General features: G+C 47.5%; 1 protein-coding gene across 1 annotated transcript; it reads right to left on the bottom strand.

Moving 5' to 3' along the window:
* Nucleotides 1-778: 778 nt before the first annotated feature.
* Nucleotides 779-1,969, bottom strand: LOC144143509 (uncharacterized). The gene is made up of 2 exons (XM_077675288.1): nt 1,041-1,969; nt 779-957 (listed from the first exon to the last, which is right to left on the bottom strand). The coding sequence occupies exons 1-2, from the start codon at nt 1,547-1,549 to the stop codon at nt 864-866; spliced, it is 603 nt and encodes a 200-aa protein (XP_077531414.1). The 5' UTR covers nt 1,550-1,969; the 3' UTR covers nt 779-863.
* Nucleotides 1,970-25,572: the final 23,603 nt, after the last annotated feature.

Genomic DNA, 25,572 nt, shown 5'->3' with positions numbered 1-25,572 from the left:
GTGAATGCTAGCACATAAATTTGTCAGCATTCCAAGCGTGCACTATAATGCCGCTTCGTGCATAAATAGTGAAACCCTTTACAGGTATTTACCGAAACGGCTTTTCGGTAAATGCTTTTCCTCCAGCTTTTTCGCCACAGCTCACTTTCGGTTCCATTTTTTCTGGTGTACTACTTGTGGCTACCTGCTATTATCCGATGATGCGAGACCATAGCTTGAAGCTAGACTTCAATGTTGTTGAGCTCGTCCTTCTCTATTCACCTTGGCAAAGACTACCTACACATTACCAGTGATAATGATTTTTCGCTTGTTCTCCTCACTTTATGTGAATCCCATTGGCACTACTAGTAGTTCTTGCAACTATCAAGCTAAATGTGCCATTGAGCATATGCGGGGGAGACCAAGACTTCATTTTTTTTACCAGACGGTCAGCCACGAGGACCGCCACCACACCATCATCGTCTCGGTAGTAGCACCAATCCCATTTATTTGCGAATTTGCGAAAAAAAAGCAATCTTTGCCAATACATGTACTTTTCCCGCCCTGCAGAAAACGGAAGCCGACCGATGACTTCGAGGTGGCCGTTCAAGGTGTACTGGGTGATTGCCCTGTGAACATGAAGGCACTGGCGGCCAGGAGTGCCGAAGTGGACACTGAGGCGAACGTGGGAAATTACGTCGCTGCCCGGCTTCGGTTGCTGCCGAAGAAAATACAAGGTCAAGTCATTAATGAAATTCATAATGTTCTCCACAAAGCCGAAATGAGCCTCTACGAGTGAAGAGTTGAAGCTAGTGTGCAATAAGCCTTTTGAACTCGTTAAATAAACTGCTGCAAAATGAGCGTGAGAATTTGTCTGTCTCGCCTTAGCCAGCACGGGTGACAATCTTATCTTGCCAAGGGACCGCTCCGTCTGTCATGAAATATGCTGTCAACCGCTTTCGTACATCCAAGGCATCCCTGCAATCGACAACACAATGCCCGGTAAAATGCAACATACTACGCAACGCAATGGCTTAAATCTTCAGAACAAACGTGTATACCTAGACGAGTGAAATCCATGGTTTTCCAGTCCTTCGAGTGCTGGCTGCCCATTGCTCCCTGCCCTCCACGCCCCAGCTATCACATTGCCTTGCCAGTCTTCATGGTCTACATAATCTGGAGGGTTGTAAATAGATCTGGAAAGGGCATTTTCATTCATGAGGAAATTGTGAAGGGTCACACAGGCTTTAACGATGTTTTCAGTTGTTTCTTCCGAAGCTCTGAATGATCTTCGCAGAATTCGCCATCTGCTCGACAGGATTCCGAAGGAATTCTCAATGAGGCGTCGAGCACGGCTGCGGCTATAATTAAAGGTGGCTCTCTTTAAGTATTCCTGCCGGTCCCCTCCAAGGGTTTTGTACTTCTGCAGGTCTGAAATATGTCCATAACCGATAAGTGTATAAGTCACGTTATCATTAGAAAGAACACGGTACACTATTAAAAACTTGCCACGTCCAGGGTAGGGCCTCATAAGGTACGGCTTCAAAAAGAACGCCTCGTCCCCAACCATCAGGTAAGGAATGAGTCCTGCAGAGCCAACGTTTGCTGGCGGAGGGTATCCATGCCGCCGTTCCTCCAGTATTCTGCTCAGGTCGGTCTTCTGGAACACTCCGCCGTCACTTTCTCAACCATAATGACCAATGTCAATGTACATGAAGCTGAAATGTAGTAGTAGCCACCCATGAGGACGTTCATAACAAAATAAATAAAAACGAATTTCACGTGCACTACTTATTCCTTCGAATACAAAAATCAGGTGTTTTATTAGTTCAAGTGCTTTACAGACGCAGTTATCAACCATGCATGTGTCGGGTGCCGCTTCGGTGCTTTACGCATGCAACTAAAGTCGCCAGCATTCACTTTCGCTATCCATCTTTGTGCAGATGCTCGTCGTATTGTCAAATAATTTTCTTTTGCAGCTAAAAGTCAACAAAAGCCTCCATGCTGCTTTTGGTCTGCCTAGCTTTATTGCACTGCTGGAGTGCTGTGCAGGAAGCCAACTCTACAACTTGCGCTACGAAAAAAAAAAAAAAAAAAAGGTGGCTTCGGTGCATGACGCACCCGTCATTCAGCGAAGCCAATTTTTTTTGCATTGTCAGCAAGGTTTGGTAGAATGGAAGTGGCGAGACAGCTTCCGGTGGGGCCTCGTGGACCCCTGAAGTACCCTCACGGACTCCGTTTGAGAACACACGCCTTACAGCGTCACCCTGGACTTACGAGTGTAAACACATGCGAAATACCTGTAATGCGCATCGCAGACACCAAACAGTACGGTACTGAACGTCTTCTTGTAGTTTAAGTTCTTGGCGCCACTGTTCGGCGGACATTCAATGTTGATGTGCTTGCCATCAATACATCCAGTGCAGTTAGGGAAATTCCATGTGGTCTCCATACCGGCTGCAATCTGAAATTGTTATCGGGAGAGGTATATATACAACAAAGTGTAAATGATTACGTGCGCAGGAAAGGTGACCCTTTTAAATTCTTACTCTTTTCTATTCCCCCGGGCTTTGGGGAAGCCCAGCGCCCGAAAACTTGGCTGAAATATCGTGTTTTCGGTTTCATCAATGCGTTAATGTTTTCGGTTTCATCAAGACTATGAGCAGTTATCGAACCTGACTTTGGCTTAGCCGGTAAGGCAGCAGGCACTACGCGCCATCTGTTTGAAATTTTGTGTGTTGCATTTGCATGGTTGTGTTTGCCGGTGTCGGCTGCTGCGTTACAATCAATGAACAATTGCCAAAAGTAAAATGTTTTTGTGTCTCATCACAAATAGAATAATATCCGCATGAAAGGTTATAGTTCATCGGAGGCTAACATCAACTTATCGCCCATTTTTGACGATACTAGCTTTGCTGCCTGCAACTTTGCGTTGCTGCATGTATTGAACAAACAGGGTCTTGGACGCTTTGCCCTCGCTTATTAATTCGGTGCCCTTTTGCTTTGAGGTATCTACTCATTTTCGCCCGTAAACTTGAAACGGAAATGAATTTGAAACTTGAAATGAACTCCCTGCTAAACGGAGGGATGCTGGTTGCCTTTTGCCTCCCCCCCCCCCCCCCCCCCGTTTTTCTGTGTTCAGAAAAGAACAAATAAACTTCAATAAATTCAATTCAAATTTGGGGTTAGCTTTGCATAGTAGAGGATGGTCTAATATTAATACGGCCTTCTGACACGCTCTAGTTAGGTACGTTGTCTGCGGTGTACGTTCGTGTACACTCTTGCATCCCTGTGACGGGTGAAGAAATAAATGCATTCTCCTTTGCCATTCTGCTGGACCCTCCATAAAACTCGCCGCCGAGTCTGTATACAAAGCAGCCGCGTCGGCGGATTGCCTCGAAAGCGCGTCATCCCTATTTCATATTTGCCGCGCTTTCGAGGCGCTTTTTTTTTTCAAAGAAAGTGCTACGAGTTGTGCCGCGCCTCCGCCAGATGGCGCCACGGGTCCCGCGACCGAGAGAAGACGCAATGAAACATCCCCCTCGCGAGGGGCACGATCAAATGCAGAGCATTTCCGGGGGCGCACGACGTTAAGTAGTTTGCGTTACGTTAATGTTGTTGCACTTGTGGCAACTGCTGACGAGAGAGCGCTCGTCAGCAGTAATTTGAATGAGTCAACGATATAAGGCGCGTTCGTAGAGTCCCATTCTGTGTCGGCTTTGTGGTGCAGTGGGTAGAGCACCATGTACAGTGCGTTCCGCCCGCAGGGTCGAGGGATCGAAACCTGGCGCCGGATAGTATTTTCTTTTTTATATAGTAGGGAGGGGTGCGGTGCGGACTACGGACGTCAACGCGGGTGACATCGTGAGTTACTGAAATGCTCTGCATTTAAAAGCAATGTTCAGCTTTGCACGCACTGAAACCGCTGTTTGATATAAAAAATGCAAGCAAACACCTTGTTTTACAGAATGTTGCCATGGGGTCACATAAAAACTGCCGTTTGCTAGACACGAAGCAAGTGTGACGCTCCCCGAAAGGGAGACGGCGTCACGCTACCAACTAGGTGGGTCCACGCAGAGTTGAGGGGAAATGAGACAACGCAGGCTCAAATATACCATTTAATTAACAATAATTAGTGCTGGTGCCGGTGCGCTCACCCGTTGAGAGGCTGGGACTCGGTAGAGGTGGGTCAGGTGGGCGGCTGGCGCCGGGTCGTGGAGCCGGGAACTCTTTCACATGCGGCGTTGCGGTGTGCACGTGCTCGTCTGGGCCGTTTAGTGGGTACCGGAACTTTCGTGCCGGGCAGCGCAGGTGGTCCGTACTCCGCTGGACCGTGGACGCAGTCCCGAGATGAGGCCGTTGGCTGGCTGGTTAACGAAGTTCGGGAGATTCAGAAGCCCGAGGTCCCCTCGTCGCAATCTCGGCCCGGGTTGTGGAGGGAGCGCGCGATCGGATGACTCCTACGGGCGGCTTCCTCGTTCGGCCTGGCCGGATGGTGCCCAGTTGGGAGAGAGTCCTCGTGCCTCGTTCGCTCGCCTTTTTATACCCTCCTTCGGTTGCTACAGGGAGGGCAAGGACGAGCTCGTTGGGGAATACTGGGAACCGGCCGGTCATCGCCCCGCGTTGCGGCGCGCCAACCTGCAAGCCTTCCGGGCGCGTCAAGAAAACGATAGAAATTTTATCCCAAACTTCAAAAAATCAATCGAGTTAAAGCAGCAGCGACCCACCGGTCACTTTCTTGTCGGGTTGGCATGACATAACAAGATCTTGTTTGTGCTGTTGGTTTGATATACCACTTAAGTGCTAGTATGTAGTTAACACATTAATAACTGTTTTCAGTGTTGCCTTTATTGCGTCGATGCTGGTGTCGTGTAGCGCATTAAAGTTTTTCCTTATTTCCTACCTTTTTTGTTTAAATAAATGTCTTTTAGAGCGCTAATGTAGTTGGATGAGTCACCAAAGTTATTTCGAAATAAAGTTGCATTTTGTCCTCCTGCTCCCTTTGACCAGAAGCTGGATGTGTGACAGGTGGAAGGTTTTTGTGGTGCAATTACGCCCCCACTAATGGACAGACTATCTTGCATAAGCCAGCCACCTATTGCAAGTGTTGATATAAATAGAGTTTGAAGCTTAAATCATATGAAAAGCAAGAGTTACGAGGTATTTTGTTTACATACCTTGCAATGTATTGCAGGGCCCAAGGTGATCATGTGCGGCATTGAGTGTATGGTATTGTAAACAGCTGCTTTTAACTTGAGCTGTTGGTACATTGAGAGCAACAATAGCTGTTCATATTTTCTGTGACATAATTACTCGTGTTATTACTGAATAAAAAGCACCTAATAAAGTTTGTGAAAATCCACACGCAGAAGTTTATTATTTGCCTGTTCCTGCTCTGCTCTTAGAATGGGACTGGCAAGGCTACACTGTAGATTTGCTGAAGTGAGTAAAGTCTCTGTGAAGAGACGCGCAAATATTTGAATCTTCGAATACGTCGCGAATGGTGTCTGCTACTTATTCCCTTCGTAGCGCGACTTTACCGTTCAAGGTATTCAAAGTTTTGGAAATTTACGAATAACAGAGCAATAATAACCTTTGCTCTGTCTGCCCTGTAAAGTGCAAACTTTTAAGCAGTATAGAGGGACTCCGGTTTAAGCTTCGCCGCATGCCGTGCCTCTCTAGGTTTGCACAACGGCGCAGCTATGTACAAAAGCATACCACGTGTAAACTTAGCGCGAAACGAGCGTATGCTACTTCTGGGGCGGTATTCTCGTAACTGTCCCTTTTGAAAACGTCCCTTTTGCATCCCTTTCATCGTGACGTAACTTCCGGTTAAGAGGTGGACGTTGGCAGCATGGAGGAAAGTTGACAGTAGGTTTGCCGCGCTTGCGTTACGTCACTTCCGGTTGTTGGCTTTTAGCCAATCAGGGCTCGCCAAAAGGGACACTTTTGAAAGGGATGCAAAAGCGACAAAACTCGGGAATACCGCCCCTGGTGTATAAAAGCGGAACGCTACATGTGTGCAGTTTATAAGCCGAAAAGGAGCTTCTTGTGAATATATCGGCATGCGTTAGGGATCAAAAGTTATTTTTGGCAATGCTGGCAGTAAGAACTGGTTAAACGAGCCACTGGTACGCCCAGCCTCTTTTTGATGACTGGAGGGACTGCAGCCAGTCAAATATGCCTCCTGTATTCACAGCATGTTTGTTTTATTTATTCATGGCAATGTATGCTCAATTTTAATGAGAATTTCTAGCTTTCTATGGCTCGGTGAAAGGAAAATTCGTCGGTACTGTCCACGCGGAAAACTCTTTCGGCGAAACCCCATGCGCAAGCACGCAAAAAACCAGGTTGTAGAGTTAATAAACTGCTGTAGTAATCAGCATATATTGTATATTTTGCCTTTCTGCTAATATTACAAATATCATTTACAAATATGTTAAACAGGGGTTGCGCCGGCCGCTACCCTGTGGAACGCCATTTGTAATTTTTAAGACAAGTATCGATCGGGAGAGAGATTGCTGGGTTATTATAGCAGCGGAGCGTGCTCGCAGCGAGCAACTGCTTAAAGGAGCCATGAAGAGAAAATACAACTTCGTTTAATTTGAAAGAACTGGGATTCAGTATCTCACTGAGCTCCATTGGAGCCACAAAAGATGTTTTTTAACGTAAAAAAAGCAAAAAGTATTTAAACACTTTCAAATTTTGCGACACAGTGACGTGTTATGAGCAAGAATGACGTCATACGGGCCAACAATAAAATATAATTTTCAGAGCGTTAACTGCACGTTAGCATTCAAGTGATGCGGTCAAATGGAACTAGAGGCCCCATTACAGACGTCCAGTCATGTGTCGTCGCGACAGGTCAGTTAGGCGGCCGGCAATCGCGCAAACAAAGTTCCGTGACGTCATAGAAAAGTTGCGGGAAATTGGCTAGGGGGTCGCGACTGCTTCACATGTTTTCTTTAATATCTCCGTTATTTGTTCGAAGATTGCGATGATATTGGTATCATTGTTATCGGGACTAAGCAGTCTTTCTAATAAACCCAACTTGTATTTTGTCTTCATGGCTCCTTTAAATCATAGGTCAAGCGATAACGACCGACGATGTATGCGGAGAGCGTCAGGTTACTTGAACTTGAAAAATGGGTAGGTCAGGCGTCATGCGTCAAACATTGAACGCACGTCACAGCTTCGCAGGTTAAACATATGTACGGAGTTCATGGGCGAATAAAAAAAAAAAAGCGAATCTTTCTCTGTCTCAATAATGGCGTATATCGCGTCGAAAACTTCTTGTAGGAAAGCCAACTTTCGCTGACGGTGGCTCCGATTATGGGTGAAGCTGAAGGAAAAAGAAAAAAAAAAAGCTTCGCGTGGTGGGAGTCGAACCTGGTTCTCTGGCGTTATGAAGGAGAATTCTATCCGAGTGATAGGATGCTACCGACTTCTATCCGCGAAAAGAAAAAAAAATACTATAAAGATGTAATAAAGCAACATATTTGGCAACTCATAGCCAAACCTGCCTATACAATAACCGACAATGAAGGCAAGCAGCATAAGAATGCTTACGTATTGGTAGGGAATTCTGTGACTTTTCGCACATTTCTTCTGTTACTCATTAATTCCTTGAATTTGTATTTCTGATGTTGTGTTCTCCAACACTTCCCTGGCAAATTCCCGAGGGTTGCACAAGATTTTAGGGGCGTAGCCCCCTAGGGGCTCGGGCTGTCGGCGTCTCATGTCGTCGTCATAATCGTCGTCTCATGTAGTCACGGCACTAAAACACCGGGACACTCGTTTACGCCTCGCGCTGGAACGGTTCGGGCTTCAAAGACACGAGACTTTTACAGCAAAGCTGTATACCTCTACCCCATGATTTCATCTCCGTGGGCAAAAACGCCAAGGCGCCAAGAATACACTAATAAACTGCATGCCCCGCCCCTCCCCAGGTTTCACGTTAGCGGAGATGGCCCGCGATTTTTATATTGACATCAAAGCCAGCGCAGTCGCCAGCACACATACTCGGTTACAACTCAAGAACGGCACCACCTCATGTAGTGTATCACTCCGCCAAAGCGCCGGACCCGTGACGTCAGTGCGCGCGCGTTTTGAAAGGGGTTTGCAGTGAATGCGTGACATCGTCTGCCTTGTCTCACGCAGTTTGTTTGTCGTCACTGGAGTCGTTTATAAGCATATTAATTCCAAAAAATCACGGGAACGGCTAACGCAATGTTCAAAATATTCCCAGCAACGCCCTACTTGCGCCGCGCGGAGAAACATCCGGCTACGGTGATAAGGCACAGCGGCAACTTCTGGTGAAGAGGGGAATATTGCCTAGGACAGTTACCACTTGTAACAGAAAAAAAAAGTATTTTGTGCCTAATAAGCTTTTTGTGCCTGCCCTAAGCAGCGCTAGTATTGAACCAAAAGTGTAAAACAGAGGTATATCAGTCTTTTTTGGTAAGATGACATGTCATCACCCCGATACAAAGGGGAAACCAATAGAAATCATCATCATCATCATGGTGCCGTTCTGAAGTTGTCACCGAGTATAGTATTCTTCTTCGTGCGCTTCAAGCCAAGTCTTTTTTTCTAGCTCTCTCTCAACATTTACGAGCCACGCGTCGTTGACATTCGAGCAGCCTTTATGCAGCTGTCAGAGGTTTCAGCTCATGGAGAGCACCACCGAACGCGCCTTTGAGCAGGCGATATCCCTTTTCCCGCCGCGCACCACCATCGCATGGGCAGTCCGGAGGGCCGTCAAGCTCTCTCACAAGCGACGCTCGCGCCAAACGTGCCACCGACAACAACCAGAACCTTCAAAGATCGTCCAAAGCTCATTCCGAATCGAATCGGGGCCATTCCAGTGCCCCGTCGGACCCGACATCAAGTCTAGTGCGAAACCCAGGAGATCGTCGAGGGCGCGGTGTCTCTAGAGATCACAAAACAGGCATCTTAATCGGCGGAGTTCTTCGCTAGTTGGTTAGAGAGTTGAGACACAGGGATTGAGACACAGAGAGTTGATACACCCCCCCCTCCCACAACCACGAGCCCCACGCCCAGGGATTTGTACACACACCCCCAGCAGCCCCCCCAGGAAAATTTCGACAGCCCCCACAATGGAAATTCTGGATGAACCTCTGTTGATGTATCATCCCATAGGCGGCGGTGATCGCCTATAGCTGGTGAAACGAGCTCATTTGTTGTTCCCCAGTGCAGCAGTAAAATGCGGAGCCGCAGACCGAGCCTTTATGATCCTTGGCACCGGAGATCATCGTCGGCTCGGGACCCACAATGCGTGGGCATCTGGTCGTCTGCGCCGCGCATCATCCGTGGCCGCAGAAGCAAATTCGTCTTGGCGATTTCAGCGCACATCGTCGACCACAGGCGAATCTAGTCTATCAACAGGTCACCTCAGCAGCGCATATCGGGAGCTCGGTGGCAAGCTGCCAAGGCCGCCATGGGAACTTCACTTGGGCCCTTTCCCTCTCCTGCGACGCAGCAGGCTCCTCAAGGAGACAGGCACATACCACTCAACGCCCACGTCCTCGTTGCACCGAAGCAACAGACGTCTTCACCATCTACGCAACGCAGCAAAGAATCCGCTGGCATACTATACGGCCAAGAATGTTCCCTTCAGTGTTTTCGTTCCTCGGTCGCCAGTGGAAAAACCGTCCCCAATATCGACAGGACATGCCTCTTCATCCCGTGGGGCGTAAGCCGTCGCACCGGTGACCAAACCGCGCAGTACCGAAGTCAGCCCACCCTTGTACTCCCTCAAAATTTCTACGGCCGATCTCACTTACGGTGATAGCGGTCAAGTGGGAGGTTCTGCCTAAAGGAGCCGTGAAGACAAAGTACAAGTTTGTTTTATTCAAGAGATTTCGTGTTTTATGGTGCCCCAGCGCTTGTCCGGATACAAACGATGCTTATTCACTGCGAAATTAATAAATTTTGGTTAAAATTTTGATTTTCCCGCTAAATCGTGTGTTTTCGTGATCCGCAATGACATCACAGGAACCGACCGCTGTGCAGCCGATTCCGAAGCCTTGTTTACCGTTAGTGAACCTACATGGCGCCACCATACCGTTGCAAGCCGTTTTCTGCCTTGGGTTTGTTTTTGACCGTATTTGCACCTGGCTTGCTTTTGTTCTGGGAGAAAATAATTGCTTCGTGAAACATAGTGCTCGCTCGTCTAATATGGTCACGTAAGACACCGTGCTTGCGTCAGTCGGCCACTGTCGTCTAAGACAACCCCAAAGCCCCGCAGTGCTGTGCAGCTAAACCAAGCATAGTGCGCGCAGTACCAACAGCAGTGCGCATCAGTACTTCTATGTGTACGTGTGCTTTCGTAACTTCCATTGTTTGTTCCACCATTCTTACTGATATAAAAAGAATGTTCGCTAAATTTAGGCGCAGATAGCTCGTTCGGTAAGCTGATAAGCTCTGCCTAATTTGCGTTTGCCGGCCTCCGCCAATCGCAGAGCTGGCTGGCATGATATCATAGGTTCTGTTGCGGGAAATGAGCTAGTGGGTCGCATGGCCATTCCCTTTTTTCCTGATCATATCTCTTATTCGAGCGAAGTTTACGTTAAAAGTGGTGTCAGTTTGATTCTAACGAGGCAGTCTTTTGAATGAACCAAACTTGTGTTTTGTCTTAATGGCTCCTTTAATGCTCTGGTTCCTGAGCAGCGTTTTTGCGGCATCATTCGCTCTTCCACTTGTACATTTCTTGCTTTCCTATTACGCTACGCCGGGCGCTACGGTGGTCAAAGCGGGAAGCAGCCCGACATTGCTGAACCATAGCATCATGACAGAAGGCTGACCTTGAGTCCAACCTTGAGTCCGAAAGGTCTCTCGACGCCATCACCACCACGTCGTACTGGTTGTTGAAAGTTCTACGCGGAACCGTGGGCTCTAGGACGCCTAACTTAGACGGAAGGCATGCAAGGCCTCGGGAAGTTGCGCAATTTAGCACGAAACCCCAGCGCCAATATTGGGAGCCGTAGTGGGCTACCCCGCAGGGCATAGGTCGGCAAAACAGAAAGAACTCACTCAAACTCAATCACTATTTTTTTCATTCACGCTGTACTCAATTAAACTCAGACTCAAAAAGTTCGTCTGTTCACAAAATCACTCGTACTCACTCATCAAATACTCATTTGTAATCGTACTCACTTGTACTCAAACTCATTTGTCCTCACGAGTATTCGTACTCAATCTGTACTCATGAGTACTGAATCTGTACTCATGAGTAGTCACTCTGTACTCATGAGTACTCAATCTGTACTCATGAGTACTACTCATTCTGCACTCATGAGTACTACTCATTCTGCACTCATGAGTACTCAATCTGTACTCATGAGTACTCAATTTGTATTACTCACGAATAATCAACTTATCTGCACTGTTAGCTAGGTCGTAGCTCGAATGAAAAACTAAGTAGAAGAAATAAATTGTTTAATTGATTAGAAAAACACAGGTTACATATAAATCAGGACAGAGGGAGAAAACGTTTGACGCGGTGCACTGTCGTTGGGCGACTTACTGCGCGAAGGCAAGTACATGTGAGAAAGCGAAACGGAACGTAAGCACTCGCGTTGCGTCTGGCGTCTCCTCTTGTTCTCAGGCCGGGTCGGGCTCAGGGGAGCTCGGGGCTTAACGGTGCAGCCGTGGCCGTAAACTGCGTTTTTCTGCGTGTCTTCGGGTGGCAGCTTTTGTCGTCCGTTTTCTTGTTTGCACTACTGTTTGCACTACTGTACTCAGGAGTGCATATACTCAAGAGTGCAAGCACTCGCAGAAACAGTATTCATGAGTATTGTACTCATGAGTGCTGTGTACTCATGAGTACTGTGTACTCATGAGTGTTGTGTACTCATGAGTACTCATACTCATGAATACTCAAACTCATGAGTACTCATACTCATGAATACTGTACTCATGAGTACTCATACTCATGAGTAGTGTACTCATGAGTACTGTACTCACGAGTAGTGGACTTACCCCTGTACTCACTCGTCATCGTACTCACTGTTTTTTTCTGGGTGTGTGATCACTCATCATCGTACTCACTCGTGAGTTTGAGTACAAATGAGTACAAATGAGTGTACTCACGAGTGAGTACGCCGACCTATGCCGCAGGGAGCCCAGAGTTGTCTCTCTTGGGCCACGACCACGCCTCTATGTGGCGATCCCTCACTGGTGGTAATACAACGGAACAAAAACAAGGACTAAAGCTAAGGCACACAGGACAAGCGCTCGTCCTGTCCGCCTTAGCTTGTCCTCGTCCTGTGCGCGTTAGTTAGCTTGTCCTTGTTTTTGCTGCGCTGTATTACCAACTTCAACTAAGAATCAGAGGGATCCCTACGATGGATTACCAACTCGCCCAATGCTGCACTCTGATCCCTCACTAACTTTCGCGGCCAAATAATTGCTTACCAACTATACGGCATCGCAGTTCACTGCGTGACGCCGGAGCAGCGTTTCGTCGATCCCGGGGCTAGTGCGACGCTTGAAACCTACGTGGCCGCCATTTGCTACCAGCTTCCTCTCAATCGCATTAAAGATGTGAGGGGTTAAAAAACAAAACAAAGCAAAAAAGCGTTAGGAAGAAAACTGTTCTTTTCAGTTTTTCATAACCAGAATAACGTTGAAAAAAAAAAGAAACAGAACTTCTCAGGGGAAATTTGCTGTGATGCGACCAATCTGCAGTGAAGAAAACGCTTTCTGAAATCAATGCGTTGGCGTGAAGTCGTGCGCAGATTTTGAGAGCGGAAGCTCTGCTGGGGCTTTCGTGATGCAGCATGCAACAATTATATTCTTTTGAGTGTTAACGAAAAAAAAAAAAACCTTGGGTACTTCAGTCTCTTAAATGATTCGAAGGCGAAAGCCAGCTATTATCGAAGACTTCTTCACTGCTGCATCGTGTTTGCGGTGCCGTCACATTCGCCTGTCATGCGGCACGCATCCGGATAATTCTTATTACATCCTGGCATGGTGCAGGTTATGCTCGTGATACAGGCTGTAGTTACCACACTTGATTGCAGTTCTTGGCGACCCCGCTTCAAATCCCGTTGGAGCCCGAATAAGTTTTTGTGTATTATTTACTTATTTCCTTTTTAAACAGCGGCCGTAATTTGGTTTCATTCGTGTAGTCGCCAGCAACTAAGGTAACTTTTTCCGTTTTATGAGACATCTAAGGCTATCGCCTTAAGAAGTACCGTAGTAGCTCGATTCTAAGCACCCCATTTTTTCCAAGATCGCGATGCCCAAAGTCAGGGGGGCGGCGCTTAGATTCGAAAAACCTAAAATTACACCTCCCCACCCCCAACACACACACACTTTTCGCGGCAGTAGCTTGATGAGACAGGCGCGAGGAATAATGTTTTATACAGCAAACATTAAAAAACAGGCACAGACAGTGAACTCACCGTTTACGTCTGATACACAGTCACTCTCAATACCACTCGAGTGTGTAGCAACGCTTGAGCCGCTGCTCTCAGTATCCCACAGCATGTTGTCTTTTGTTCCGTCTAACATTTCTTGTAAATGACTCAATTGCAGTGAAAGGCTCAAAAACAGAGCGAGAAAGCGCGGTTGGCGGCCTGGGCCGAATAAATTTATAGCCTGGGCACGGCGCGGTTCCTCGCAGAAAAGGGGGTTCTTAGATTCGCATGCAAACTTCTTTTCCAATTCCCTTTTCCTAAAAGTAAAGGGGAGGGGGGTGCTTAGAATCGGGGGGTGCTTAGAATCTGGCAAATACGGTATCTCGAAGTTTTTATGGACTTGCGCGAAATCGTCTTTTTCAATTTTTCATATTTTTCTGAAAAAAAGAAACACGAAAAAAATGTTTTGTTCACGCTTCTCAAAATTTTATGAAAACTTGCATCTCTAAGTGGCATCAACGTTACAATCGCAGTATATTTTCTCGCGGACGTCAACACATCGCTGCCCTTGCGGACCTCGATCTCCCCATGCGTCGACTACAGCTTCATCGAGACCCGCGAGTGTCTTCAACCTTTCCAGGTGCTTGGAAATGTCTAGGTTGGCCGCATACCTCCCTGTGTTTTCTGGTTCGGGTGGCCGAAAGAATATCTGCGCTGGCGTGCATGTCTGTGGAGCCTTGGCTTGTGCATGGCGACACCCATGGTCCACCCCGAAACACGAACCTGGCCAGAGTAAGAGCAGATAGGAGGCACTACTGGAAGAGATGCTCTCTTTGATCTGTGTCGAAGTGGCGGCATGTTCAAGGTTCGCTCGACTGCAAAGCAGTGCATTGCCTTGACGCCACACGACTGTCCTAGCTGGAAACCGTCCAGCATAACTGTTCACGGACTTGCCGTCCCTGCGCACAATCGTTGAACAAGGAAAAGAATTTCTGCCGAACGTAAATAACCAATGTGTTGTTTTGTACGACGTCGACGTCTTCTTTTAAGGCAAGAAATTTTATATAGGTACGAAGCCAGAGCACTTTATTAGTTTGCAGAACTTTATACAGGCAATGGATGCTCCAAATAATTAAATTCTTCGAACGGCGTGTGTTTGCTTTGGCATTTTTCTGGAAAACTGATGGCCATTTAGACGATGCTCCTGTAACAGGTGGCTTACGAGTTCCAGCTTGCATGCTAATTCACTAAAGTTGTGCCTACTCTTTGCTAAAGCTTCACCCGAGCTCGCGTTCGGATTAATGCACCATGCGCCGGGAAAAAAAATCAGGCACCCCTCCGCCTAATCACGGCGATAGTCGAACGCGAAGATTTCTCGTGACGGATTATCGTCGTCTTTGCAGGTGGGGTGCAGGTTTTTGTCTAATTTTGCACGTCCATACACCTCTCTCCAAATCCAAACCGCTTCGACCGTGTTGAATTGGAGAAATCGGAGACGCTGGATTCATAATGCGAGGAACCCATGTTCGATTCCGGCTTCGGGCAGCGTTTTTAAAGCAAAGCTTTACTACTTTCGTCCAGCGATTTCGCGGAGTTAACCTTTTGGCCGCGGACACACCCCCGGCGACACACCCCCCGAAGCGCATCGCGTGATTCGCTGGGCCCGCTTTCGGCGCTGCGGACAAGGACTCGTTTTCAGTCGTTCTGCTCATATGAGCGGCCGCTGCTGAGCGGCCGCTGCCGATCAGCTGATCGGCAGCCGACCACCCTTGCAGCCTCCCATGCATGTGCCACTGGGTCGTCTCGGGCCACGTGACTAGTCTCGCGCCCGGCGAAGAGGAACGGCGCGTTCGCCGTGAATGAACGCTGCGTTCTCCGGCCTTCTCCTGTGAGCGTTGCACGGGGCCGAACGGATTTGATCCGTGGTCGGCAATACATCTAAATCAAAAGTTTAACCAAGCGAAACCAAGACTCAACCAGACTAAGCCAAGCTTTTGCTTTGCATATTTAAAATTAGCTGAGCTAAGCCTCAACCATTTTTTTTTCTTTCACTTCACCCATTTTCGCGTTACAGACGCCATCAGTGAAAACACAACAGCTTCGCTTTAAAAACTGGTTCTAGACGGCTTGAGCAGCTGTCGTTATTGTGTGAACACTTCACACTATAGGAAGGACGCTGTCCCTTACAGCGTTCTTTTTTGTACATAACGCATGCAGTGATATTGCGCTAATGTGTTACTGGCTCCTTGCCTTACTGGCTTCTTCCGAAAATATGCTTGATGCTTGCGTTTTGACGTCTTTCAGTTTGAAACACATGTAAAATTTTCTTTTCGCGGTTCCTATAAGTGCTGTAATAAACCTATTAGGCGTTTGTCTGATTTCTTAAACCCGGCATTGGCAAATTTTCTTTTCCACTCCTTGTGGTAACTCTAAATACCTACAACTTCTGACGCAATTGTGGACGGCGTCTATAACGAAACCATCAAGGGCGTTATCACCGTTTATAGCTGCTGGGGGAACGAAAAAAAAGTGTGCTTGATTCCTGTGTCGTAGGAATCGGTAAAACACGAAAGTGAAATCTGCAGCGAAATGAGCATTATTTGCGGGTCGGCGGCTGTCTTGTGGGTGTGCTTGGCGAGCGACGTCCTGCTAGCGGGTCGCTCCGGCAAAGGTGCGACCACTTCGGTCCTGCTTCGTGACGTGTACAGCAGACGCTTATGTTGCCACGAGCTCAGCTTGTGGAACGCGAGAGGCAGAGTTCGTAGCTTGGACGTGTTTATGGTCCAAGCTACGATCCAAATGCGATCAAGGCGCCAACTGTCGGCGCTCGTTAGCGTCATGATGCACTACATCGCTTCACCTCTCCTAGATGGCAGCCTCATCCGCGTCAATAAATCTTTTTCTGTGGTCTCTCCTGTGTTCGTTGTACTGACGTCATTTCCGTGACGGATATTACGCCAGGGAAATATTGGTGTAACCCGGCATAAAACACTTTCGTGTTAAAAGCTTATCTGCTCAACCTAAACCAAAATAAGCGGAAGTCATACTCAATGCGGACTGTCGAATTCGTAGTATCACTTCATCATGATGATGGCGCAGAAAGCTTTCAAGCATTGACAAAAAAAATTAAAGTTCAAACTACGCCCACAGCACAACTCATAATGAAGTAGTAGTGGGCGGGTTATGGGGCATTATTAAGACGTGACGAAGCAGTTATAATAACAGGACGTAGACTAAAGTGGCAGAAGCACGGCGCAACAATGATGAGGTCCCACGCTGGTGTCATGAATGCATATCTGAAAAGCAATTAAAAGTGAGTGGCAACGTCTAAATGCACAAGATACAAAATAACCCTATCGGACCAGGCGTCACTTGCTGTCATCTAGATTAAACTCTCCACCTATTAATTGAACGTATCAGATCTCATTTTCCTGAATACGGACCATCTGTTCTATTGAATGAAATGAAGATTAGATACCTTTGTAGGAAAAAGTGGAGTACATATATCTAGATGATAGAAAGCGACGTCCGTACCGCCAACGTTTCTTTATGTCTTGGACATTTACGCGTTTGTCTTTTTCTTTTCATTGTCTTACTTCTCTCGCTTTTCTAATGGAGGCGAAAAGCGAAAGCGTCCGTGTGTTCGAGATTTCGGCGGACGTTGCGCGTTAAACCTTTCAATCAATCAATCAATCAATCAATCAATCAATCAATCAATCAATCAATCAATCAATCAATCAATCAATCAATCAATCAATCAATCAATCAATCAATCAATCAATCAATCAATCAATCAATCAATCAATCAATCAAATCAGCCTGTCTTGCTTCTCGCTTTTCTTCGATATGGAACTGGTGAAACCGACTTTGTGTCCCGCTTTGGATGTTCGGCAGGGGGGGGGCATGGAGTAGGCGTTCATATTTACACCCCTTATGCTGCCTCGACTGTAGCACTAGCAGACCTACAAAGTACGCCAACCACATCTCCTAGTTATGCGTCATGGTATCCGTCCTCCCCCACGGGATCATACCGAATTCTCCACTGGAAACCACGGCAATAATTTCGCATTCGCAGGAAAAATGTTGTCGAGGCTTATTTCGACAGGCGACAAGTTATCAGGATAAGGAAAAGATCTGCGTGAAGAGGCTGCAGCCATTCCTGTGCGCAATCCAATTGAGTACGCTCAAACCGGGGAAACGTAGCGTAATTCCCCAAAAAAGGTCAGGCCTCACGAGTAAAATGGGTTGAGCCTCGTACAATGGAGACTCTACAAGTTTTAAAAATGTTAATATAGTCAGCAATTTAAATCTATGCAAAAGAGAAGGAAATCGCGCCCCAAGGTACCATACAGAGTTAGCTACATTCTCTGGCAACCCTAAACATAAATGCAAAGCCAATCTCTCCATCAGAAATGGGATAGTCATTTTGCGCGTGCAACAGCCAGAAAATAAAACGCAACCAAATTCCTATACAAGCCGCACATAGCAATGATAAATCAATAGCAGGGCGTCTCTACGCATACCAAATTTATGATTACACAGCCTACGCAACACTCCAGCAGATTTTTCACCTTTGGCAACAAAATGCGAAATATGAGCACGCCATCTGAGGTGGTCGTCATAAATCATACTCAGATATTTATTCCCCGTGACCTAGGGAGGGATTACAACCGTTATGACCTGGGTATGGATGTTAGACGTAATGATATAGTGGTTTTGATGGGCAATACTAAAAGGCACATTTTCCGACATTTAGGGAGAGATGTAACGTTCTGAGCCAATTATTCAGGAGAACCGCATAGTTCTGCTGTCGCTGATACAACTTTTGGGTGCCCCTATCCGATGAGAAAAAAAAGCAATATTATAGGCATAAACATTAGTGAATCTACCAGTCTGCATTGGAATAGAACTGAGGAGTATGCTAAACATAACTGGAGAAAGAACTGATCCCTGGGGAACTCCACGAAATTGGTGATACTGGGATGTCGATATACCACCCTTGCAACAAAAGAATTTTCTTCCCTTTAAAAACTCACCAATCCTGGAGCGAATGTACCCTGGAACCTCGCTAGATTTAAGGCGTGACATCAACGTGCTGTACTCCACGTGATCGTGAGCCTTTGCTACATCGAGGGTTACAAGTGCACTGACATGTTTTAGACAACGAGCTAGTTTAATACGGCTCTCCATGTCGACGTGGGTTTTCCAAATACAATTCCCTGGTCTGAAGCCAATCTGGGCGGGGATTAGAATATTTTTACTGCTAAGGAACCGCCTGAGCAGGCTATGAAGTAACCTTTCATCCAGCTTTACAAGGTTGCTAGTCAAAGAAATGGGCCTAATCACTGCCAGAGTTTCAGGAGGAGGAAGAGGAGGAATAAACGTGTATCTAAAGTTGACAGCCCTGGGGAAGAGTCCTCATTCCAGGACACCTCGAGTCCGCCCGGCTTCTTGGGCTCGCTGTACCAGCCAAAGCTGGTCGTCAGGGTCCGAGCTGGACAGTGCTCCCTCCCAGTGCTCAGGGGAGAGGAAAGGCAGGGGGGGTGGGTAGATGGGGGTTCTTATCACAGCCCCACATGATATGGTAGAGGGTGCCCGGAGAGTTTCAGACTCCATGGACATTAACTGAAATGAAAGACGTGCTTTATGACAAAGTTGAGGGGATACTAAAGTTAGCAATCCTCCTCCTTTAATTGGACAGTCTAAACGGAACATTCGCTAATTCTGGAATCTAAATGGCCGATCAGAAGCCAGCCAAGTTTCATTCAGCAAACTAACGTCTGGTCTGGTTGTTGGTTGGTTGTACCCTTAAATCATGGCGCATACCAACGCGGGGTATGGACCAAGAAGTTGCCTGAAATGATTAGGCTGTGACCCGGTTTATTTTAGAGAGAGAAAAAAAGAGTAAAGTCAGATAAAAAGATTGAGACAAGAAAAAGAAATCTTTGGGTATAACAGAACTGTCAGGAAAAAAATCACGAATGAAGACTTAACTGTCTAGTAGGGCATCCAGCCTGTCGCCGAAACAAAGGAGTGAAAGGCGATCACAACATCTCTGTGGCAAACTCCTAGGACGGAAGCACCCAGGGAAAGAACAATGGTGGAAGATAACGGGAGATTTAGACGATTAAACGTGTATTCAAGGAGCGTGCGTCGCATCGAGGAAAAGCTGCGGCAAGTTGAAATGAAGTGTTCTATAGTTTCGGGAGCCTTGCGGAAAGGACATTAATGTTGGTTGGTTGGTTGGTTGGTTGGTTGGTTGGTTGGTTCTAGCCATAACAAGGATGGCACGTACCCACCCTGAGGGATTGCCCAAGTCTGATTGTGGTTTCACTGGTAAAGAAGTTTATGAATTAGTTTCAAACTAAGGGAAAATAGGCCACAGAGATGCTAACAATTTTGGAACAAAAAAATTCAATACTGCTGTAACAACAGATATTTCAATAAACGACTAAAAATTGGTTGATGCGATTGATTAACAAGGCTAGAGCTGTCTTCTTTGTCTGCGCCTTCGTCGATGACGCGTAGATTGGCGCGTGAAGTGCGCTAATCGGTGGAGCTGAGGTGAGGGCTACGGAGGAAGCGAATTCGAGCAGAAACTTTTAAGTGCAATGCACTTCTTAAGCGACCCTGAACCTGCGTCCACCGGCGATGTCCGCGCACGTGGAGATGGGCGCGCGCAGCCTGGCCGCTGACATGGCACATACCCACGTGGGGGATTGGCCAGGAATCTCCTCGTCTTCCTTGGCAACGGGGGGAGATGGGCGCGCGCTGCCTGGCCGCTGACATGGCACATACCCACGTGGGGGATTGGCCAGGAATCGGGCGTGAGAAGGGCTAATGCACCCGCTTAAAGGAGTACTGACACGAAATTTCAAAGCTGAGATCCGCTCTAGCAATCAAGTACAACGACAACACAAATAGGTGTCTGTCAATAAATGCATCTTTCTTTCTTTGTAGTTGTGTGTGTGTGTGTGTGTGTGTGTGTGTGTGTGTGTGTGTGTGAGTGTGATCTCTCTTTCGCGAACATTACCGAACCGCGCAAATTCAACTCGTGCATTCGCACTTTCACATTCTTCCCCTCGGGGAAATGCGGGGAATTTTTCTCAAGGATCATTACTGCCACAGAGAATATCAAAATGCAGGAAATAATTGTTGGCGAAACGCTGACCGTGCTTCGGGGCTTCTAGAAGAGGCACCGTGATGGCGTGAAGAGATTAACCAATGCACAAAACACTGGCCTGGCGGCGGGCGCGTGCTATGGACGAAGCTGTTCAGTCTTTCCATGACGTGTGAATGCGCTCTTGAAAATTTCCGGTTCTCAAAAGAAGAGTGATCCGTCGTCTACGTCCGTGCAGCATTCAGCTCGTATGCTGAGTCTTTTCCACAAACAGCTGGCCTCGCGGGTTCTCCTTCAGAAACAGAGTAGAGAACATGGAACCATGGTAAGGAAAAGGCACATGAATAGCTGTCGGAGAAGTTCAGGGAGTAGATAAGTTCTTGTGTTAAACAAACGGCTACGTCTAATCTCACGGCAGCCGAGAGAATTACTTTCAGTAAATTCTCACGGCAGTTTCTATCAAAGCTAGCTGGCCTAAACTTTGCTGAATAATAATACGTCCCAACAAAACCTAATATAAAATAACCTCACCGAACCTAGCGTAACCTAACCGAACGCGTCATAACCTACCCAAATCCAGCCCAACTGCAACAAACCTAATCTAACCCAGCCCGACGACACAGAACACAACCTACATTAAACGTAATTCAACCCATTCTAGAAGCCCTGTGCGTCGATCTCTTGATATAGTAAAAAAACCAGAGTAAAAAAAGTATTAACAAAATCACGATGACCGAAAAATTCTGAAAGCGAAAAAAAAAAACATCGCATTGTCTTATTCGAACCTCAGCCTTCTCGTTTAAACCCAAGTACTACACCACAGCGCTACAGGGGCAGCTGCAAACACGGCTTTGTAGGGCATATTTATCCCATAGAATCTCCGCGTAGCGTGATTAGCCAAAGAGAGGCGACTGCCGTGAGAAATTTCTAACGGTAATTCTCACGGTTGCCGGGATAATAGGCACTACCTAAACAAATAAAGCCACTTCCGACAATCCTACTAGTGAATATGTGTCATGTGTTCATAATTCCCTCTCGAGCAGGGGTTTGAAGGGGTGTAGCCCGAAACGACCCATTCCCGTTTGAACCCGCCCCGCTTGAACCCATTCCCAAAACGACGACGGCACCGGATGCAGGGACGAGGCGGGTGAATGAGATGCCTTCGCATCTAAAAAGGGAATGGCCATGCGACCCACTAGCTCATTTCCCGCAACATAACCTATGATGTCACATGAGACAGCTCTGCGATTGGCGGAGGCCGGCAAAAGCAAACGCAAATTAGGCAGAGTTTATACGCTTGCTGAACGAGCATTTGCGCTTAAATTTAGGGCACATTCTTCTTAAAGGAGTACTGACACGAAATTTTTATGTTACGTTTTTTTCGCTGCTATGCGTGCCTACCAGCCCACTAATCATAGAATGACAGATTAGACGGTCGAGCGCAGCGTAAACATTCATTTACGGCGTCGTTTATTCGTGCCAGTTTCGGTTTCGACAAAAAACGCCGAGCGGCCGCCATGACAGCATGTATCACATGGCGTCACCATTCTTGCCGTATCGCTGCCTCTCTGGAAGCGCGCGCGAGCGAGCGCACGCGCGCGCCCAGACCGGCCGAGGTCTTCACCGTCCCCACAGGCCCTGGCAGCATGACGTCAGTCCCAAAACCATGACGTGTACACACGCCCGAGCAGCGCGCGCCAACCACAGCCAGCGCGTCGGCTTCGTCACGGGAGCCCCGACGTCGACAGTTTGGGGCACGTAGCAGATGATGTCACGTCGACCCGCTCTGGCCTTTCTCGTGCGGGCGAAGATTAAAATGGATTTTAAATATGTTTCGCTGAACGGTTGCTGTTGAAACTTGCTGGGAGATATCTCCTGATAAAAAGGAAGCGTTTTACATAGTTATCTCAGCTTTGAAATTTCGTGTCAGCACTCCTTTAAAGCCGTAAGAATGGTGGGACAAACAGTGTAAGTTACGAAAGCACATGTGAACATAGAAGTAGCGATGCGTACTGCTGTTGGTACTGCGGGCACTATGCTTGTTTAGCTGCAGAGAACTGCGCAGCTTTGGTGTCGTCTCAGATGATACTGGCCGACTGATTGACGCTACGTTGTCTTACGTGACCGTATTTGTCGAGCGAGCACTATGTTTCAGGCAACGATTTTCTCCCAGAACAAGAACAAGTCAGGTTAAAGAAGGTCAAAAACAAACCAGACACAAAACGGCATGCCACGGTATGGTGACGCCATCTAGGTTTAACGTAAACAAACGCGTGAGCACCTCGATGGCAACGCTGCCGTAAAGGGTGGAGACACCCTTTGAACGGTCCCGTGCCGCTTTGCAAAATGGCCAAATCGTTGGCGGAAAAGCAGCAAGCCACCCTGGCAACACTGGGCACCCGCTGCGCCGCCATTAGAAAGGAAGCGAAAAGTCTGCGAGCACAGAGTTTCTATGGAGTAACTACCGTCCACCGTCCACGTAATTGCATACGCGTCGTGGGGCAACAGACTCGTGAAGCTGTGGGCGAAAACGTGCAACCGCAACGGCGTTGCTACGACCTGCTTCCTTTCTAATGGCGTCGTCGCGTTCACCACCAGTGTTAGCACCGCTGAATTCTCAGTGTCGTCCGCCTTTTTGCAAAGGGACCATGCTCAATGAGTCGTTCTTTTCGTTTCCCACGCGACCCAGCAACGCGAAACAGATAAGGTTATTCCAACTTCGCCAGTTAACCGCGTTGCGGCGATAATTGTAGCGCGGTTTTGATACAATGACTTGCTTCGGCGGCGAGCGAGCAACCCAAAATGGCGGCGCCAGCGTATAGCCAGTATTCAATAGCGTGGTATGCATGCAGGCAACCGTGCGAGTGCGCCGCCATATCTGTGGCCAAGCGTCTGTTGCCAAGGCGACGTTGTGCGCCCGGCCCCCAGATCAGGCACCCTTCTTCTCCCCCATGCTACGGTGTACTAGAAGGGCAAGGTGTGTCGTTTTAGGGGCCGGGGAGGGGGGTGCCTTTTGCGATGAAAATTCCTGCTGAGGAACTCCTGTTGTAAGCAGCGCCCCTGGCGGCAGCGGCGGCCGCCGCTTCCCGTGTGTTGCTCGCTGCTCGCTGTGCGAGCTCTGATCGAGCGTTCTGGTGGGTGCAGTTAAAATGCAGTGCCGTGCTTTCTGAACCATTTTCTTTGCATTTCACGAACTATGCACTTATCTTGAGCGATTTGCGTGGAAGATTGCTTTGACTAAGTTTCAATGTAGGGATAACCGCCTCGCGGCCCGACTACGGGCGTTGTGATTACGCGAGCCCGGCAATAAAGTGAGACGTCGTGAAATTGCCGTACTCGATCGCCAACGCGCGCCGACAGCGTACGCGTCGACCGGGAGGAGTGTTTGATTAGCGCGGGTTGTGCCGGAGGAAAAGTAGGCAATAGATGAGGACGCATGAGTAGAAGTGAAAGTGGAACGGGGAGAGAAAATAATATGCAAAGGCAGGAAGCGGTGGCGGGATGAAACTTAGAACCGCGAGGGGTGTGTGAGAGTTCGGGCTGCGAGACGGGGCGCGCGCCGGAGAGCGAGTACGGCAATTTCCGCGCGCCTTATTTTTGTTGCCGCGTTTCAAGAGTATGGCTAGCGTCACTAAATAGTGACGCTAAGTATGGCAGGGATATCACGACGGCGGCAGTCGGATATTCACATGTGCAGTAGCTGTGGCGCATTGCATGGATGGTCGCTAGTCTTGGGTAGGGGGGCGGGGGAGTAGGGGTAATTTCACGACACCTGAAAGGCTCCAGCCATGGCAAGGCTCAAAAAATCGCTAAAGTCAAAAACTTTTTCTCACCGCTCAATTATATATGGCTGCTATAGGCGATATGTATTTGTCCCCCTTTGTCTCTAAACGTTTTTTCGGGAGGCCACGAATAGTTTGAAATGTAGAGTACACAAGGAAAAGTCCGTTACAGACAGCTGATAATGTCTCCGTGTGAACCCTTAGCTCCCAGTATGCGCGGAACGTTCAAATTTACGCTGAATGGTGAATTTACGCGGGGTACACGCTGCAATATGGTGTCCCACGCCGACATCGTTGAGATAGCTGTGCACAAATGAGCTGATCATGCGGACGACGAGGAGCCCTCGGATGTTCCTGCAACGGCAAAAAGAACCAACATGCTGCGCAAGCTTTGCTACGAAGTTGAATGTAGCGACGGCCACCAACATGCGATACATTCAGCAGCTCGAGAACACTTTTCTGGGAACAGTTGCGAACGAGAAGTAGACCGAGCACCACGCGGTTCTTTCTTCCTTAATAGCAAAAATGGTTTTTCCTGCGAATTATTTTGTCTGTATACGAAAGCTCCCCTATGCAGGAGAGCTTCTGTTACCGCAACTACAAATTTTTAGCGTTTCAATTAAATCGAAACTCCGCTTATATCAAAATTTTCAGCGGATTTTACAACATAGTGTTAACGAGGGATTACTGATTACCTTCACATCGAGAGAATTCGCTCATTTACCTAAAGAACTTTACTTCTCAGCATCAGTGCGGTACGCTTCCGCGCGTGTCATGAATTTTTCATGTTTCACGAGAGAAACCAAAGAGATGTGCTAAACGATACAACATGCGTGCATGCCTAAAAGTGAAATAAACAGCAGACAACATGTTTTCATTTGTGAACTTGGTATATTTTGTATACATACAAGGGTTCTTATCAGTGGAGACAAAGAGACAAATTTATGAGATAATAAAAGTAAATCGTATTTACAAACTAGTGTGAGGCTCATTCGAGAACTGCAACAATAGGCTCAAATCACCTGAAATAATTGACATCGTCACACGGGACCTAGTTCAAATCAAGTCATGGGAGTCTCTCTACTGTGCTCTTCCTTAACGGTACGCATTTACATGCATAAAATGCTTACACAAATAATAGCGGGAAAGACCAGCCCTCCCAAGCATGCGACCTAGTTACACCTCCTCAGCTTCAGGTGCTTCAGCTGTTCTCTTTTAGACGCTCTCTCCCGGTTCAAAGACTTGGCATAGAAGCGGAATCGTAAAAGTATGTAAAACTTCACTATTGCAAGTGTTAGTTCCCGCT

The sequence above is a fragment of the Haemaphysalis longicornis genome, unplaced genomic scaffold, assembly GCF_048455015.1.
Source record: "Haemaphysalis longicornis isolate Haplotype H1 unplaced genomic scaffold, Haemaphysalis longicornis Haplotype H1 scaffold_6, whole genome shotgun sequence".
In the NCBI taxonomy this organism is placed as follows: Eukaryota; Metazoa; Arthropoda; class Arachnida; order Ixodida; family Ixodidae; genus Haemaphysalis; species Haemaphysalis longicornis.
This window is presented reverse-complemented; position numbering and strand designations above follow the sequence as displayed.